This window comes from Hemitrygon akajei, chromosome 15 (genome assembly GCF_048418815.1).
Source record: "Hemitrygon akajei chromosome 15, sHemAka1.3, whole genome shotgun sequence".
In the NCBI taxonomy this organism is placed as follows: domain Eukaryota; kingdom Metazoa; phylum Chordata; class Chondrichthyes; order Myliobatiformes; family Dasyatidae; genus Hemitrygon; species Hemitrygon akajei.
In genome coordinates this window covers 91259111-91274642 of record NC_133138.1, presented here as the reverse complement: position 1 = coordinate 91274642, position 15532 = coordinate 91259111, and the positions used below count along the sequence as shown (strand labels likewise).

The following is a 15532-nucleotide window of genomic DNA, read 5'->3' as shown; positions in this document are numbered from 1 at the left end:
AATGTGTGGCTAGGCACAACTCAAACACCATCTACAAATTTGCCAATGACACAGCTATTGTCATCGAAAGATAAATAAGATTATAAATCTTATTTACAATGTAGAAAAAAAACGTAGAATATTGAGGGGAGATTTGATAAGAGTTGTACAGAATTATGTGAGGTACAGGTAGAGCAAATGGAAACAGGCTTTTTCCACGGAGGTTTAGTGAGACTACAACGAGGAGGGTTAAAGGTGAACATGAGTGGGAACTTCTTTACTCAGGGTGGCAAGTGTGTGGACCAGCACAAGTGGTGGATGCAGGTTCGATTGCAACAGTTAAGAGAAATTTGGATGGGTATATAGATGGGAGGAGTATGACGAGCTATGGTCCGGGTGCAGGTCAATGGGACTAAGCAGATTCATGGTTTGTCATGGACTAAATGGACTGAAAGGCTTGTTTCTGTGTTGTAATGTTCTGTGACTCTATTGCCAGCAGAATTTCAGATGGTGATGAGGTGTAAAGGACTGAGATAGATAAGCTGGTTGAGTGATGCTGCAATGAAAACCTTGCACTTAATGTCAATAAGACCAAAAGAATTGATTGCAGACTTCAGGAAGGGAAAATCAATGGAACACACACCAGCCTTCCTTGAAAAGATTGGCAGTGGAAAGGATGAACAGTTTCAAGATCCTGGTCTCAACATACCTGAAGATCTATCCTGTCCCCAAAATATTGATGTACTTACAAAGAAGGCATGACAGTGGCTATATTTCATGATGAGTTTGAAGAGACTTGGTATGTCACCAAAGACTCTCACAAATTCCTACAGATGTACCATGGAGAGTATTCTAACTGGTTACATCATTGTCTGGTATGGAGGGGCCACAGCTTAGGGTCAGAAAAAGCTGCAGAAAGTTGCAAACTCAGCCCACTCTATCATGACATTTTCCTCCCCAGCATCAAAGACATCTTAAAAAAGTGATGTCTCAAAAAGGCGGCATCCGTCATTAAGGACTCCTATCACCTAGGACATGCCCTCCTCTTATCACTACCATCAAGGAAAAGTGCAGGAGCCTATAACACATTCAACATTTCATTTACAGCTTCTTCCCCTCCACCATCAGATTTCTGAATGGACAATGAAATCAACATGTACACTACCACACTTTTTTTGCTCTCTTTTTGAACTACTTACTCAATTTAATTTTTTATATATATTTATGGTAATTTATAGATTTTTAAAATTACATTTTGCATTGTACTGCCACCACTAAACAACAAATTTCATGACATATACCAGTGATATTGAACCTGATTCTGATTATATAGAGTTGTACAGTACAGACAATGGCAGTGAGTTCCAGATATCATTCACTTCCCTGTGGAAAATCTTTACCCTCAGATTTTCTTTAAAATTCCTTCATCTCACAAGCCTGCACCCTCTTGTTTTTGATACCTCAGCCATAGAGGAGAAAAAACAATTCTAACTATCTAGATCTTCTGTGCCTCTTCACAAACAAGAGAAAATCTGCAGATGCTGGAAATCTGAGCAACACACAATGCTGGAGGAACTCAGTAGGCCAGGCTGCATCTGTCAAAAAAAGCTCAGTCCAGATTTCAGGCCTAAACCCTTTGGCAGGAAATTCGACTGTGATTTTTTCCATAGATGCCGCCTGGCCTGCTGTGTTCCTCCAGCATTTTGTGTGTTTGTCTGTGCCTCTTGTAATTTTATGTAACTCCAGCAGTTAAACATTCTTTGTTCCAGAGGAAACAAACCAAACCTATCCAATCTCTCTCAATATCTAAAATCCTTCAGACCAGCAACAGCCTAGTGATCCTCCTCGGCACTCTCCCAGCTTTAATTGCCAATGTTTCTAACATCTAACATCATTACACTTTCCCTCCACCCTTCCTCCTGTAACTCTTTATTTTTATGTACCACAATCATACCAATTGGTCATACTGAAAAAGAGTCGGTCAGTTACCCACAGCTAAGAATCCCGATAATTCAGTATGGCTTTTGTGGATGTGAAGGTAAGAATTAGATTAACCATGGGCTCTCACTGAGGTGAATTGCCAATCAATATTCCATCTGTAAATCTTCAAATAAAGATCAAAGTTTAATAATGAACGGAATGGAAAATGCACATAGAAGGTTCTCCAACACAATGTAAAGACGGCAATGGGGTGTGTAGAGAGGAAAAGTTTACTTTTCCAACCTATTATTACAGCACATGTGTAATCTGTCTATAGTGAGATCTATGCTTCCACTACCATGATACATGGTATTGGAAACATGGATGCATAACAAATAATGTTGTCTTCCTTACATACCATAATCAGAAATAAACAGCAGAGAAGCTCATGATGTTTTAAAAACAACTTAGTTATTCTCATTCCACTATACCCCTATTTCATAGCCCTGAAATCTGTATGCATGTACATCAGTCATTCTATATAGATAAACAAGAATGGTAAACAATTGATTCTACCTTATGGTGTTGTCGGAGGAGCCACTGACAACCAATCGGTCCCGGTACTGAAGGCACGCTATTCCACGTTTGTGGCCGTTCAAGGTACGTACAAATTCACAAGTGCTTGTGCTCCACACCTAAACAGAAAATGCAAAAGGTACACTATGAAGTCAACAGGAACAGGGAAAGAAGAAATAAAGAGCAAGTAGACAGGCCACATGGGTACAGATTAGAAACAAAAAGTGCCGAGGGTCTATTACAGACTTTCCCATAGTCAAAAGGAGATAGAGGAACAATATGTAAGAATTTTTAAGTGAAGCAAACCTCCATAAAAACAGTATAAATAAGCCGGTTCTAAAATCTGCAGACAAATCATCACAAACTCCACACTGTAAAACCCATCTGCATCAAAAACTGGAAAAGGAAATGTGATTGTGTACGATTGTGAAATATACTTAACAAGTCAATGAGCTAGAGGGTGACAACCTTCTGTGTGTAAATTCCTTTGTGCGCTAGTAGCAAAAGATGTGTGTGCGCACATCTTAGAGGAGACATTACATAGAACCCATTCAAAGAAAACATCCAACACCCAAAGCTCAAGAAAGGAACATATTGTGCAAACAGCAAAAGGTGAGTGAACATATGAAATATTAAACATCAAACCAGGAGTGCTCAGGTTAACTCTGTTCAGTTCGCCACTGCTAGCTAACTGCAAGCCACAGAGCCAGTGTTCGCCAAAGTGTCCCGATCAGACCACTCAACAACAGCAAAATAAACCGGAAACATTTGCAACATAAATCTCAAAGTCCCCAAAACAAGCCAACAGCCACAAGCCTTGCTGATCAATCCTTGCAAATTGGAACCCAAAGCTTCTGCACTTTTCTCTGACAGCAGCTGGTGAGTAGGAGAGGAAGACAGATCAAACACAGACAAATGTGCCGAATACCAGCCTGCCCTTTTCTCTTGTCCTCATCGACTTCATCCTTTGCTTGATGTCTCAATGAGAGAAGCAATGGAGCCAATTGTGAGCTCCCTGCCTTCAGGGTGCACACTTTGCTTCCAATCTCACCAAACTCCCTCGAAGTCAGCAAAGTGCCAGATTGCTCAATCGGCCCAAAAAAAGCACACGATCAAAATGTAAATCACGGGCTCCAAATGCATGCAGCTTAGCAGTAGAATTATGTTAGAAAGAAGAAGCAGTTTTGTAAACTGTGTGCAGGATGTCGCCATTGGTCACTGGCGCTACCTTGTCAGAAAAGGAATGTGGGGCGTGGGGTGCCAGAAGAGTCTTTGGTTTAATAACATAAAACTGAATGTGTTATCCTAACTGAAACTGCTGTTGGCTATGTACATCTTCCAGCATGAAACACATTTCCTGTATATTTCCTTTTAACCCAAGCACCCGACTTCCAATAGACCCTTTTGTTAGCTGCCAAGTGTTTGTATTGTGTATTAAACTTAGCTAATCATTGCCAGGATTGTATGAGGAGGAGCAATTCTGCTGGGCTTAGAAATAAATTGAATTCTAACATTCTTTCTAGTAAGGCAAAACACACACTTAAGAGTAAAATAATACAACCGGATATAGGAGGAAATTTAAACTCACTTTAATAGTTCGGTCACCCGATGCCGATACAATGTACTTGTCATCAAAGTCCACCACATTGACTGCTGCCCGATGGCCAACCAGGACTCGTCTCAGAGTGATATCAGTCGGAGAGGCCATGTCCCACACAGCTATAGATCTGTCCTTTGAGCATGTAACCATCAATCCATTACTGAACCGAAGGTGCAATACTGCTTCATTGTGATGTATCAACGTATTCAGAACCTCCGCTGTATTCACATCCCAGACCCTAAGGTAAGCATATATTTGGTTAGGAAACATCACTGAACCAGCAATTTACAACAGGATTACACTGCTTAAGATTGCAATGAATCTCAAAATACCGAAAAGAGTATGATGAAGGAAATAGATCCTGTAAAGTCCTCTGTGGATGTGACATAGGTTATTTCAGAAAAATCCAGGAAGTTTTATTAAAACTATTCCTCAAGTGCTCCTGCAGTTTTGCAGGTGAAATTACTCCCATATTTGTGTCAGACAGGAGATTCCACGATAGTGAAGATTTGCTTTGTTTGTCATATGTAGACTGAAACATACAGTGAATTGTGTTGTTTGCATCAATGACCCACACAGTCAGAAGATATTTTCAGAACAGCCTGTAAATGTCACCATGCTTCCGGTACAACACAGCATGCCCACAACTTACTAACTCTAACCTGTACGTCTTTAGGAAAAACGTACAAAATCTTTACAGACAGCAGCAGGAATTAAACCCCAATCATCTATCTGATCACTGGCACCGTACAGCATTATGCTAACCACCTGATGACAAAGGAATTAAATATTTCCAAAATGGGATGACATATAACTTGAAAGAATCTGCAAATGTCAATATCCCATTTTACTTGCTGCCCTTCCAGATGGTAGTCATGATTTGGAAAGAACTGCCAGTATGGTCTATATGAGAAATTGCACATATTTCACAGATGATATACACTGGATAATCAGAAGGCTGATGCTGGAGGAACTGAACAGTTATAATTGTGGGTGTGGTGCATTGGACTCATACTGGATCAGGTTAAAATTCTTGAAAGTTGTTGGAACATCACTCATCCAGGCAAGTGGAGAAAATTCCATTTCACTCCTGCCCTGTTCTTTCTTGCTGGTGAAAATGCCCTTGGAATTCAAGAGGCAGATCACTTGCTAGTTTTGACCTGTTCCTGCATTCAGTCTTTATGTGGATAGGTTAAACTTCAATTTGTGTCATCTGTGGAAAAAATATGTACATGTTGCTCATCAACCTCAACGTTGCCCAAGTCTTGCTGCATGCTTACATGGATTGCTTCATTTTCTAGCAGTTGTGCACAAAACTAATCAGTGTGCAATCAAGAGCAATCATTCCCACTCTGGAACATAAGATGGGACTATAGTGATGAAGCAGTGAAGAAGATGAGGTTTGGATACTAGAGCAAGCACGAGGAAATCTGCAGATGCTGGAAATTCAAACAACACACACAAAATACTGGTGGAACACAGCAGGCCAGGCAGCATCTATAGGGAGAAGCACTGTCGACGTTTCAGGCCGAGACCCTTCGTCAGGACTAACTGAAAGGAGAGATAATAAGAGATTTGAAAGTAGTGGGGGGAGGGGGAAATGCGAAATGATAGAAGACCGGAGGAGGGGGTGGGATGAAGCTAAAAGCTGGAAAGGTGATTGGCGAAAGTGATAAAGAGCTGGAGGAGGGAAAGGATCATGGGCTGGGAGGCCTCGGGAGAAAGAAAGGGTGGGGGGGAGCACCAGAGGGAGATGGAGAACAGGCAGGGTGATGGGCAGAAAGAGAGAAAAAAAACAAACAACTAAATATGTCAGGGATGGGGTAAGAAGGGGAGGAGGGGCATTAACAGAAGTTAGAGAAGTCAATGTTCATGCCAGCAGGTTGGAGGCTACCTAGCCGGTATATAAGGTGTTGATCCTCCAACCTGAGTGTGGCTTCATCTTGACAGTAGAGGAGGCCATGGATAGACATATCAGAATGGGAATGGGACGTGGAATTAAAATGTGTGGCCACTGGGAGATCCTGCTTTTTTTGGTGGACCGAGCGTAGGTATTCAGCGAAACAGTCTCCCAGTCTGCGTCGGGTCTCACCAATATATAAAAGGCCACACCGGGAGCACCGGATGCAGTATACTGCACCAGCCAACTCACAGGTGAAGTGTCGCCTCACCTGGAAGGACTGTCCGGGGCCCTGAATGGCGGTGAGGGAGGAAGTGTAAGGGCAGGTGTAGCAGTGCTTCTTCCTATGGATGCTGCCTGGCCTGCTGTGTTCCACCAGCATTTTGTGTGTGAGGTTTGGATACTGCTCTGAGGAATTCTATCAGCAATGTCATGGATTCGAGACAGTTGGCTTCCAATGACTACCTTCGTCAGGAATGACTCCTAAGGTTTTCCCCTTATGGCCCATTTACTTCAATTTTACCAAAGTCGAAGGCTGACTTGTCAAAAGCTCAGTTCTGGTTCATGTTTGTAATGTGCAGGCAAAAGTTAAACATTAATGAGCAATAAAGTTCCACAATAACAAGGTCAATGGCATTGTTGATGATAGAGATTTGACTGATATTTCCTCCTTTTAAGTGGTAAGGCAATTCTGGGCATTCTTTCCAGATTTTCAGACTAATAGCAGTGTGTAATGTCACAGTTATTTCAGAAGCAGAGTGGGGATGTCTAATCTCATGGCCTTTTGTTATTTCCAGTATTTTCAACTATTTCTTAACATTGTTTGAATTCATTATCTGAAGCCTGGCTTCTATCATGGCAGAGTTTTCAGGAGGAAGACTGAAGATGGCTCAGGTACTTTAGCCTTATTTATGGCATTTATGTGCTGGACTATGAAATTGTTCAGGATAGGTACGTTCTTTAAGTCACGTCCTCCACAAGGATTGTAAAATGATGCATCTCCGACAGATTGATAGTGAGAACAAAATGAAGCAGATTTATCCCCACCATTCATTCACTCACCATTTGCGATAGAACCCAGTCTAAAAACATCCTTTACCACATAGCCATTCCGTCAATGGTGATGCTACCAAGTCACTCTTAAGGAATGACATTAAAGACTTCACTCTGTGCCCTTACTACTTGCTATGCTTGCTGTTCAACATGGAAAAGTACTGATTTATCCGCAAAGATTCATCTATAGAGGTTATCAGGGTCATTAACAGGCAGTTTCTTTGCTGAACCCATGACACATTTAGTTTCAAATAAACAGAGGTTCCCTACTCCTGTATTATCAGTGTGTTATCACTTCTGATCGATCCATCTAGTGATAGGACATGATACCCTGGTGACTTAGATTGCTTTTCAAGACTATCCATTTCACGGTCACTATTATGAAGACTAGCATTTTTTAAAAGACAAATCTAGGTTATTTTGTTGCACAAATTTAAGTTCTTCTGTTGTCATAGTGAAACTTGAATTCATAGTCTTGGAGTGCTACTTTATATCTTCTTAAATTCATGTTGAGTTTCCACATCTTACCTCACTGTGGAGTCTGATGACCCAGTAACAATAACTCGCTCATCATACTGCAGACAAAGCACAGAGCCTGTGTGACCTGTTAATATCTTCAAACATTCCAATGACTGTTTATCCCAAATCTGCAGCAACCAACAAAAGAATACAAGACATCAGGAAATCTAAGGCATATGATTTCCCCTATATACATAATCACATATCCAGACAATATAGCAAAAAGGAAATGTCAATATACTTGAATTTCAAATTACAAAATCTTAAATTTCCTGCATCTGCAACAGATGAACAGTATTTTTCTAAAAGAACAGCATTTAAAATGTTCACCTCCAGACATAACCCATTACTTTGCTCAATGTTTCAGTGAATTTATCCAAGAACATGTTTAACACTAGGTGGTAAAGGTGACATTCGAATTATCCTCTGCGTTCTCATATTACGAAAGACCAACACGGTGCTAAACCCATTTGCATTCAATTGTTTCGTAGAATATGTTGGAATTTGTCCCAGATTGGCCTTTTCTCCTACAATAAGTGAATATCCTGACACTCCTGCAAATAATGCAGAAGAAAACTTACTTCACAGGAAGAAGCTATTCAGCTCATTGAGCCCATGCCTGTCAAAATAAAGCTACCCAAATTAATCCCATCATTTTGGACCAGATCTGTAGTCTTGTAGCTCATAACTCTTCCAAGCTATCTTAAATCTAGTGTTTCAGCCTCTCCCAACCTTTCAAACAATTTGGTCCCAAACCCCCAACTACCCTCCAGATGTAAAAAAATTTCCTCATCTCCTCTCTAATAATTCTGCCATTAACTATAAATCTGATAGTGACTATTATCTGCTATGTAGCCCCCCTCATTATTTTAAACTCAATTAAGTTTCCCCTCACCCTAAACTGTCCTGAAGAAAACAACCCTAATCTATCAAATCTTTCCTAGTAGTTACAATTTTCAAGTCCCAGTCGAGTCCTTGTACATGGACCCAAATTATCTCCTGAGCAATCAGATCTTCCTGTAATGTGGTGACCAGAATTGTATGCTGCACTCAAACAATTCCTGCATTGTCTCTCTGTTCTTACATCCTTTGCCCTGGGTAATAAGCAAAATTATCCTATTTAGTTCTTAATAACTATCTGAACCCTAACTTTAAAGACGTGTGGGCTTACATTCTGGATGTTCCTCCACATCATTCAATATCCTTTCAGCTACCGTGTATTCTCTTGCCTTGTTGTACCTCCTTGGCTGCGCAGCCCCAGTCTCAATTCCCTTGATGAAATTCCATTTGCTACTTTTCGCCCAACTAACCGAACTAGATACATTGTCTTTATTTTTTAAACAATATTTTATTGAATTTTACATATATTTCACATATACAAATAAACAATAATAATAATTAAACTAAATAGTGAAACATGTCCACACGTTTTTCGCAATCAAAGGAAAAGAGACATAACATTTCACATATTTCACATATTTAATAAAGAAATAAAAACACATCAGAGAAAAAAACACAGAAGCACTCAATAACACACAGCTATTTCAAAATGACTATGCACCTTGACGTCCGAGAAACCCCAATAAAGGTTTCCACACCTTTTCAAATTCTCCTGCCCTACCCCTGGTTATGTAAGTCAGCCTCTCCAATATAATACAAGATGCCATCTCCTTCACCCATACATGCATGAGATGGTATATCTATTTTTCTCCAAGATAAAGCTATCATTCTCCTGGCCTATACGAGTCCAAAGTCAATTAAAGTTGACTGTTTTGGACTAACAGTAAAGTTCTTTGGCTATATACCTAGTACACACATTTTTTCTTGGTGAGGCACCTTTACTCCAACAATCTTAGATATAGATAGATTAGGTAAATTGAAGGGATTAAAGGCAGATAAATCCCGAGAGCCAGATGGTCTGCATCCCAGAGTGCTTAAGGAAGTAGCCCAAGAAATAGTGGATGCATTAGTGATAATTTTTCAAAACTCCTGAGATTCTGAATTAGTTCCTGAGGATTGGAGGCTGGCTAATGTAACCCCACTTTTTAAAAAAGGAGGGAGAGAAAAACCGGGGAATTACAGACCGCTAGAGTCGGTTATCAAAGATGTGATAACAGCACATTTGGAAAGAGGTGAAATCATCGGACAAAGTCAGCATGGATTTGTGAAAGGAAAATCATGTCTGACGAATCTTATAGAATTTTTTGAAGATGTAACTAGTAGAGTGGATAGGGGAGAGCCAGTGGATGTGGTATATTTAGATTTTCAAAAGGCTTTTGACAAGGTCCCACACAGGAGATTAGTGTGCAAACTTAAAGCACACGGTATTGGGGGTATGGTATTGATGTGGATAGAGAATTGGTTGGCAGACAGGAAGCAAAGAGTGGGAGTAAACGGAATCTTTTCAGAATGGCAGGCAGTGACTAGTGGGGTACCGCAAGGCTCAGTGCTGGGACCCCAGTTGTTTACAATATATATTAACGATTTAGACGAGGGAATTAACTGCAGCATCTCCAAGTTTGGGGATGACACGAAGCTGGGCGGCGGTGTTAGCTGTGAGGAGGATGCAAAGAGGATGCAGGGTGACTTGGATAGGTTAGGTGAGTGGGCAAATTCATGGCAGATGCAATTTAATGTGGATAAATGTGAGGTTATCCACTTTGGTTGCAAGAACAGGAAAACAGAATATTATCTGAACGGTAGCCGATTAGGAAAAGGGGAGGTGCAACGAGACCTGGGTGTCATTGTACACCAGTCATTGAAGGTGGGCATGCAGGTACAGCAGGCGGTGAAAAAGGCAAATGGTATGTTGGCATTCATAGCAAAAGGATTTGAGTACAGGAGCAGGGAGGTTCTACTGCAGTTGTACAAGGCCTTGGTGAGACCGCACCTAGAATATTGTGTGCAGTTTTGGCCCCCTAATCTGAGGAAAGACATTCTTGCCATAGAGGGAGTACAGAGAAGGTTCACCAGATTGAAACCTGGGATGGCAGGACTTTCACATGAAGAAAGACTGGATCGACTAGGCTTATACTCACTGGAATTTAGAAAATTGAGGGGGGATCTTATTGAAACATATAAAATTCTAAAGGGATTGGACAGGCTAGATGCAGGAAGATTGTTTCCGATGTTGGGGAAGTCCAGAACGAGGGGTCACAGTTTAAGGATAAAGGGGAAGCCTTTTAGGACTGAGATGAGGAAAAACTTCTTCACATAGAGAGTGGTGAATCTGTGGAATTCTCTGCCACAGGAAACAGTTGAGGCCGGTTCATTGGCTATATTTAAGAGGAAGTTAGATATGGCCCTTGTGGCTAAAGGGATCGGGGGTATGGAGAGAAAGCAGGTACAGGGTTCTGAGTTGGATGATCAGTCATGATCATACTGAATGGCGGTGCAGGCTCGAAGGTCCGAATAGCCTACTCCTGCACCTATTTTCTATGTTTCTATGTTTAGTCTGAACGACTGTTTTCCAGTATTTTTTTTAAATTTAGGACAGTCCCTTACATAGTGAAACAGAGTACCCTTTTCTTCTAATCTAAACATTTAACACAAGTGTCTGGGATGTCAGGGGTCCAAACGGTTCAGTTTGACCAGGGTAATTTAAGTTCTCATTAACCATTTATACTATAATAACTTCATTCTCATATTGATTGATTGTTTTTGGGCTTTTAAGCATGCCATTTCCCACTCAGTTTCTTGTATGTCCTCTTGAACATCCACTCTCCATGCCTCTAGCCTGTCAATGGTGGACTCCTTATCATATGACATCAAAGCTGTATAGAATAAAGAAATCTGACTCCTCCCCTTTAGGTTTAGAAGTGTGAGATTTTCAAGATGTGATAGTGGTGGTTCAGATATTAAATACTTATATTTTGATAATATGAAATGTCTCAGTTGCAAATATTTTAAAAAGTGTTTTTTAGGAATATGGTATGTCTGACACAATTGATCAAATGTAATAAAAAGGTCCTCTATTTTCTGCACACCTTTGTCTGCTCAAATTCTGAAACCACCAACTGCTCTTCCTGCCCTGAAGTACGTACTGCCTCATATTGGGGAGAAGCGAGAGATGGGAAGAATATCTTTAATATGCTGATATGCTTTATACCAGACGTCAATAGTTTTTTTTGAGGAAAGGGTTCTCGGTTGTTCTGTTCAGATTTCTTAGGTCTGCAGAGTACAGACAGAGCATTAATGGGAGGTTTGGTACTGATGGCTGTTCAATATTCACCCAGGCTGGAAGGGCCTCCATTGAGAAATAAAATATTGCAGCATGTAACCAAGCAGACCAATAATACCATTTCAGGTTCGGGAGCCGTAACCTCCCCTTTCATAAGGCAGGTATAGCAATAATACCATTTCCAGTTGGGGAGCTGTAGGCCTTCTCTTTCATAAGGCAGGTATAACAGCCCAAGTCTCAGTCTAGATTTTTTATTAGTCCAAATGAATTTACCAAAAATACTATTAAGCTGTTCAAAAAATGATTTTGGTAGTGTGAGAGGAAGTGATTGAAAAAGGTATAGAAATTTTGGTAATATATTCATTTTGATCATGTTTATATGATCAATCATTCATATGGGCATTGTTATCCATCAATCCAACATCTCTTTCACTTCGTCCACTAGTGGGTCATAGCTTGTTGGGACAATCGTTTTAATTTCAGGGGTAATTCTGACACCAAGGTAGGTAAATCCTTCCTTTGCATTTATAAATGGGGTTTTTATGATGGCTTCAGTCTTTCTTCTTTGTTCAAAAATAGTATTGATGATTTTGAGTTGTTAATGTTATAACCAGAGAACTGCCCAAACAATTCAATCTGTTGCATTAAGTTTGGAACACTGATGGATAAATTTGTTAAAAAAAAGAATCACGTCGTCAGCATACAAGGATATTCTATGTTCCTGTTCTCTCAGCTGGATGCCCAACAGGCCTGTCTGCGTTCTTATTGCCATAGCCAGGGGCTCTATGGCCAGTATAAACAACATTGGTGACAAAGGGCGAATAGATCGCTCCAAGATGACTGGTTTAGAAACTATATTATTTGTTAACACACTGGCTATTGGGTTTGTATATAAAATCTGAATCCATTTAAGGAAGTTCTTTCCAAATCTAGGCAACACATTAAATAAATATGGCCATTCTATTCTATCGAAGGCCTGCCGAGCATCCAGTGATAATACTGCTGTATCTTTAGTGTCAAATTTTTCATGAATTATGTTAAGAGCTCTTCTAATATTATGGAATCGTTGGCGTCTTTGCACAAAACCATTCTGATCATTATGAACTAGATGTGGGATACAAGGATCCAATCTTCTTGATAAGGCTTTACAAAGTATTTTTGTGTCCAATCCAATTAGACTTATTGATTTAAATGAGGAAAGTTCTGTAGGAGGTTTACCTGGCTTCAAGATCAACGTTATCATTGCCAGCCTTAAACAGGGTGGGAGTGTTCCCTTTCGATAAGATTCATCATACATATTTAAGAGTGGGACTAGTAATTTTTCTTGAAATGTTTTGTAGAATTCAATGGTAGGCTGTCAGGCCCTGGCACTTTACCACTGTTAATATTTTGGATAGCCTGTGATAACTCTTCAATTACTAAACCTCTATTTAACTCCCTTTTTTGCATCTTCTGTCAGTGTTTGGAATTGAAACTGATCAAGAAATATGTCTCATTCTTCTGAGGCTTGGGGGCATTCTGATCTATATAGATGTTCATAAAATTCTCTAAAACTCTTATTAATTTCCAATAGGTCTACTGTTAGGCTTCCTGAAGAGATTATTATACTGTTAATTGCTCTATCAGACTGTATATTTTTAATTCTCCATGCCAAAAGTTTCCCAGCTTTTTCAGATACACTGTCTTTATAAAAAAACTTTCACCTCACTGACAGCAATTTTTTCTTATGAACAACCTTTATGTCAAATTATTAATACAGTGGATTCTGATTAATTAGACCATAGGTTAATCAGAGCAGCTGCTAAAACAAATTGAGAAAATGTGTCATCTAATTGGGGCAGGAGACTGTTGCCGAACATCATCTAGCTAGCATCACTCATGTGCATGCCGTGTGGCTGTTAGACACTATACCATTTTAGAGTAAACTTTTTTTTTTGTAAATAGCATCACTATGTATTTGTGTTAAAAAGAAGCAGTGAATTTACCACTGATAGCCGGCGAGGAATAAGCAGCAATATAATTCAGAACTGCATTGATCACTGCATTTTCAAGCTTTTGGACTTGGAAATGCCAGAATCAACTGGGAGTAGAAATGAAATGATTTCACTACTTCAACAAGTTAGGAACTACGAAATATTTGAAGAAATCGACAATCATCTCGAATGTTACCTTTGGTTCCCACTGGACACTCAGCTCTCACCCGGGGCTCCAAGCAGCTGTTTGCATGCGACAGTGTCCATACCCCAGTACACCGCTCAAGGAGCTGGCTAAGCCAGGTGAGGATAGCCAGCAGGTCTCATACCTCTATGAGATAGGAATATGCCTGTCCTAGCATGTCCGCTGTCCACACCACCACCAACCAATAATTGAGAATTGGGAGCTATAGGGAACTGGCACAGCAGATATGTTGAGGGCCGAAGTAGATCAGCTGTTGCACTGAACGAAGTGGTAGACTTGAAGTACTGAGGGACCTACTGCTGCTCTTATGCTCAGACTGAAACATTTCAAAACCAAGGCACTACTCCAGGACACAAGATCAAAGGATGGGGAAACATGAGCAGGCCATTCCACCCCACATGCCAGTTCTGCCATTCATTAAGATTGTGGCTGACCTTTAATCTTTTTGTCACTAGCCCTTACTAACCCCATGTCTCCTGATTTCCTTAAAATCAAACTAATATATTTAGCACATGAGCTTCCACGGAAAATTAAAGTGATTCACTACAATGTGGGCAAAGAAAGTTCCTCTCAGAGTGACTCCTTATTCTGAGACAGTCCTAGATGGGGAATTGTATCCCTTTAAGAGTTAAGAATCCCAGCAATCAATCTGATGCTTCAATACACTGTCTCCTGCGAAGAGGGAAGTAGGGTGGGAGTTTTGTTAGGCAGGGAACCCAATCTATATATAATATTACAAGTGCAGTTTCACTAGGATTCTACATAATTGCAGTCTTTATTCTTCTACTCAAACTCTCCTGCAATAAATTCCAACATACCATTTGTGCATCTAAACATTAATTTTCTGGTGATTCTTGTACAAGGTGCCCTAAAGTGTCTCTGAAAAGGAACATTTGATTTTTCAACATTCAAAAAATGCACTTTCTACTTTGCTATTTTCACATTTTACACCTTATATGCCATTCACTTGTCCTGTATATATCCCCATGACATTGTTTTGCATCCTCCAGACAATACAAGTACCCACATTGTGCCACCGTCTGGAACCCAATTTTTAATTCAAGAAACATAGCCTGTTTAATTCTATCCTGCTTCTTCCATTAACCAATCCCCAATCCATGTTAGTGTATTATTTCCAACATCATATCCACTGGTTCCTCCTTATCATATTAAAATCTCAATAAAGGGCTAATAGATTTGTCAGGCCTGCCTTCTACTTCTTGAATCCAAACCTTATTTTCTAAATGTCCAGTTCCATGTCATTAGTACAAGTTCCAGTTTTTCCCTACCACTGACACCAAGCTAAACTTTACTCAGGAAGGGTTTCTGTGTCTTCTTTAGTCTGTCCCTATGAAATATTTGTTTAATTGCTCTGTTGTTCCCTTATTCAATATCTCAAGTGACCCAGATTAATTTTTGCTCATCAGGACTAGATGCTCAGCATATCCTTCTTACATGCCTATAAAAGTTTTCAAAATCTGATTTTATGTTTACTGCTACTTTACTCAAGTTCAAGTTAAAGTTTACTGTCATCTGACTGTAACATTACTCTGGAACATATAATGCACACAGCACACAAACCCAAAATATTACCATAAATAGGTTAATAAAGTATAATTCAAAATGC

The 15532-nt window shown here is 40.0% G+C and overlaps 1 protein-coding gene across 4 annotated transcripts in view; it reads right to left on the bottom strand.

Moving 5' to 3' along the window:
- LOC140739528 (F-box/WD repeat-containing protein 11) overlaps positions 1-15532 on the bottom strand; it is a 291401-nt gene that overhangs the window by 101142 nt on the left and 174727 nt on the right. For all 4 annotated transcript variants that reach the window (XM_073067919.1, XM_073067920.1, XM_073067922.1 and 1 more), the window contains 3 exons: positions 7557-7675; positions 4064-4313; positions 2476-2594 (listed from right to left, as the gene is read on the bottom strand). In XM_073067919.1, coding sequence (XP_072924020.1) covers positions 2476-2594; positions 4064-4313; positions 7557-7675 — 488 coding nt within the window. The remainder of the gene's footprint in view (positions 1-2475; positions 2595-4063; positions 4314-7556; positions 7676-15532) is intronic.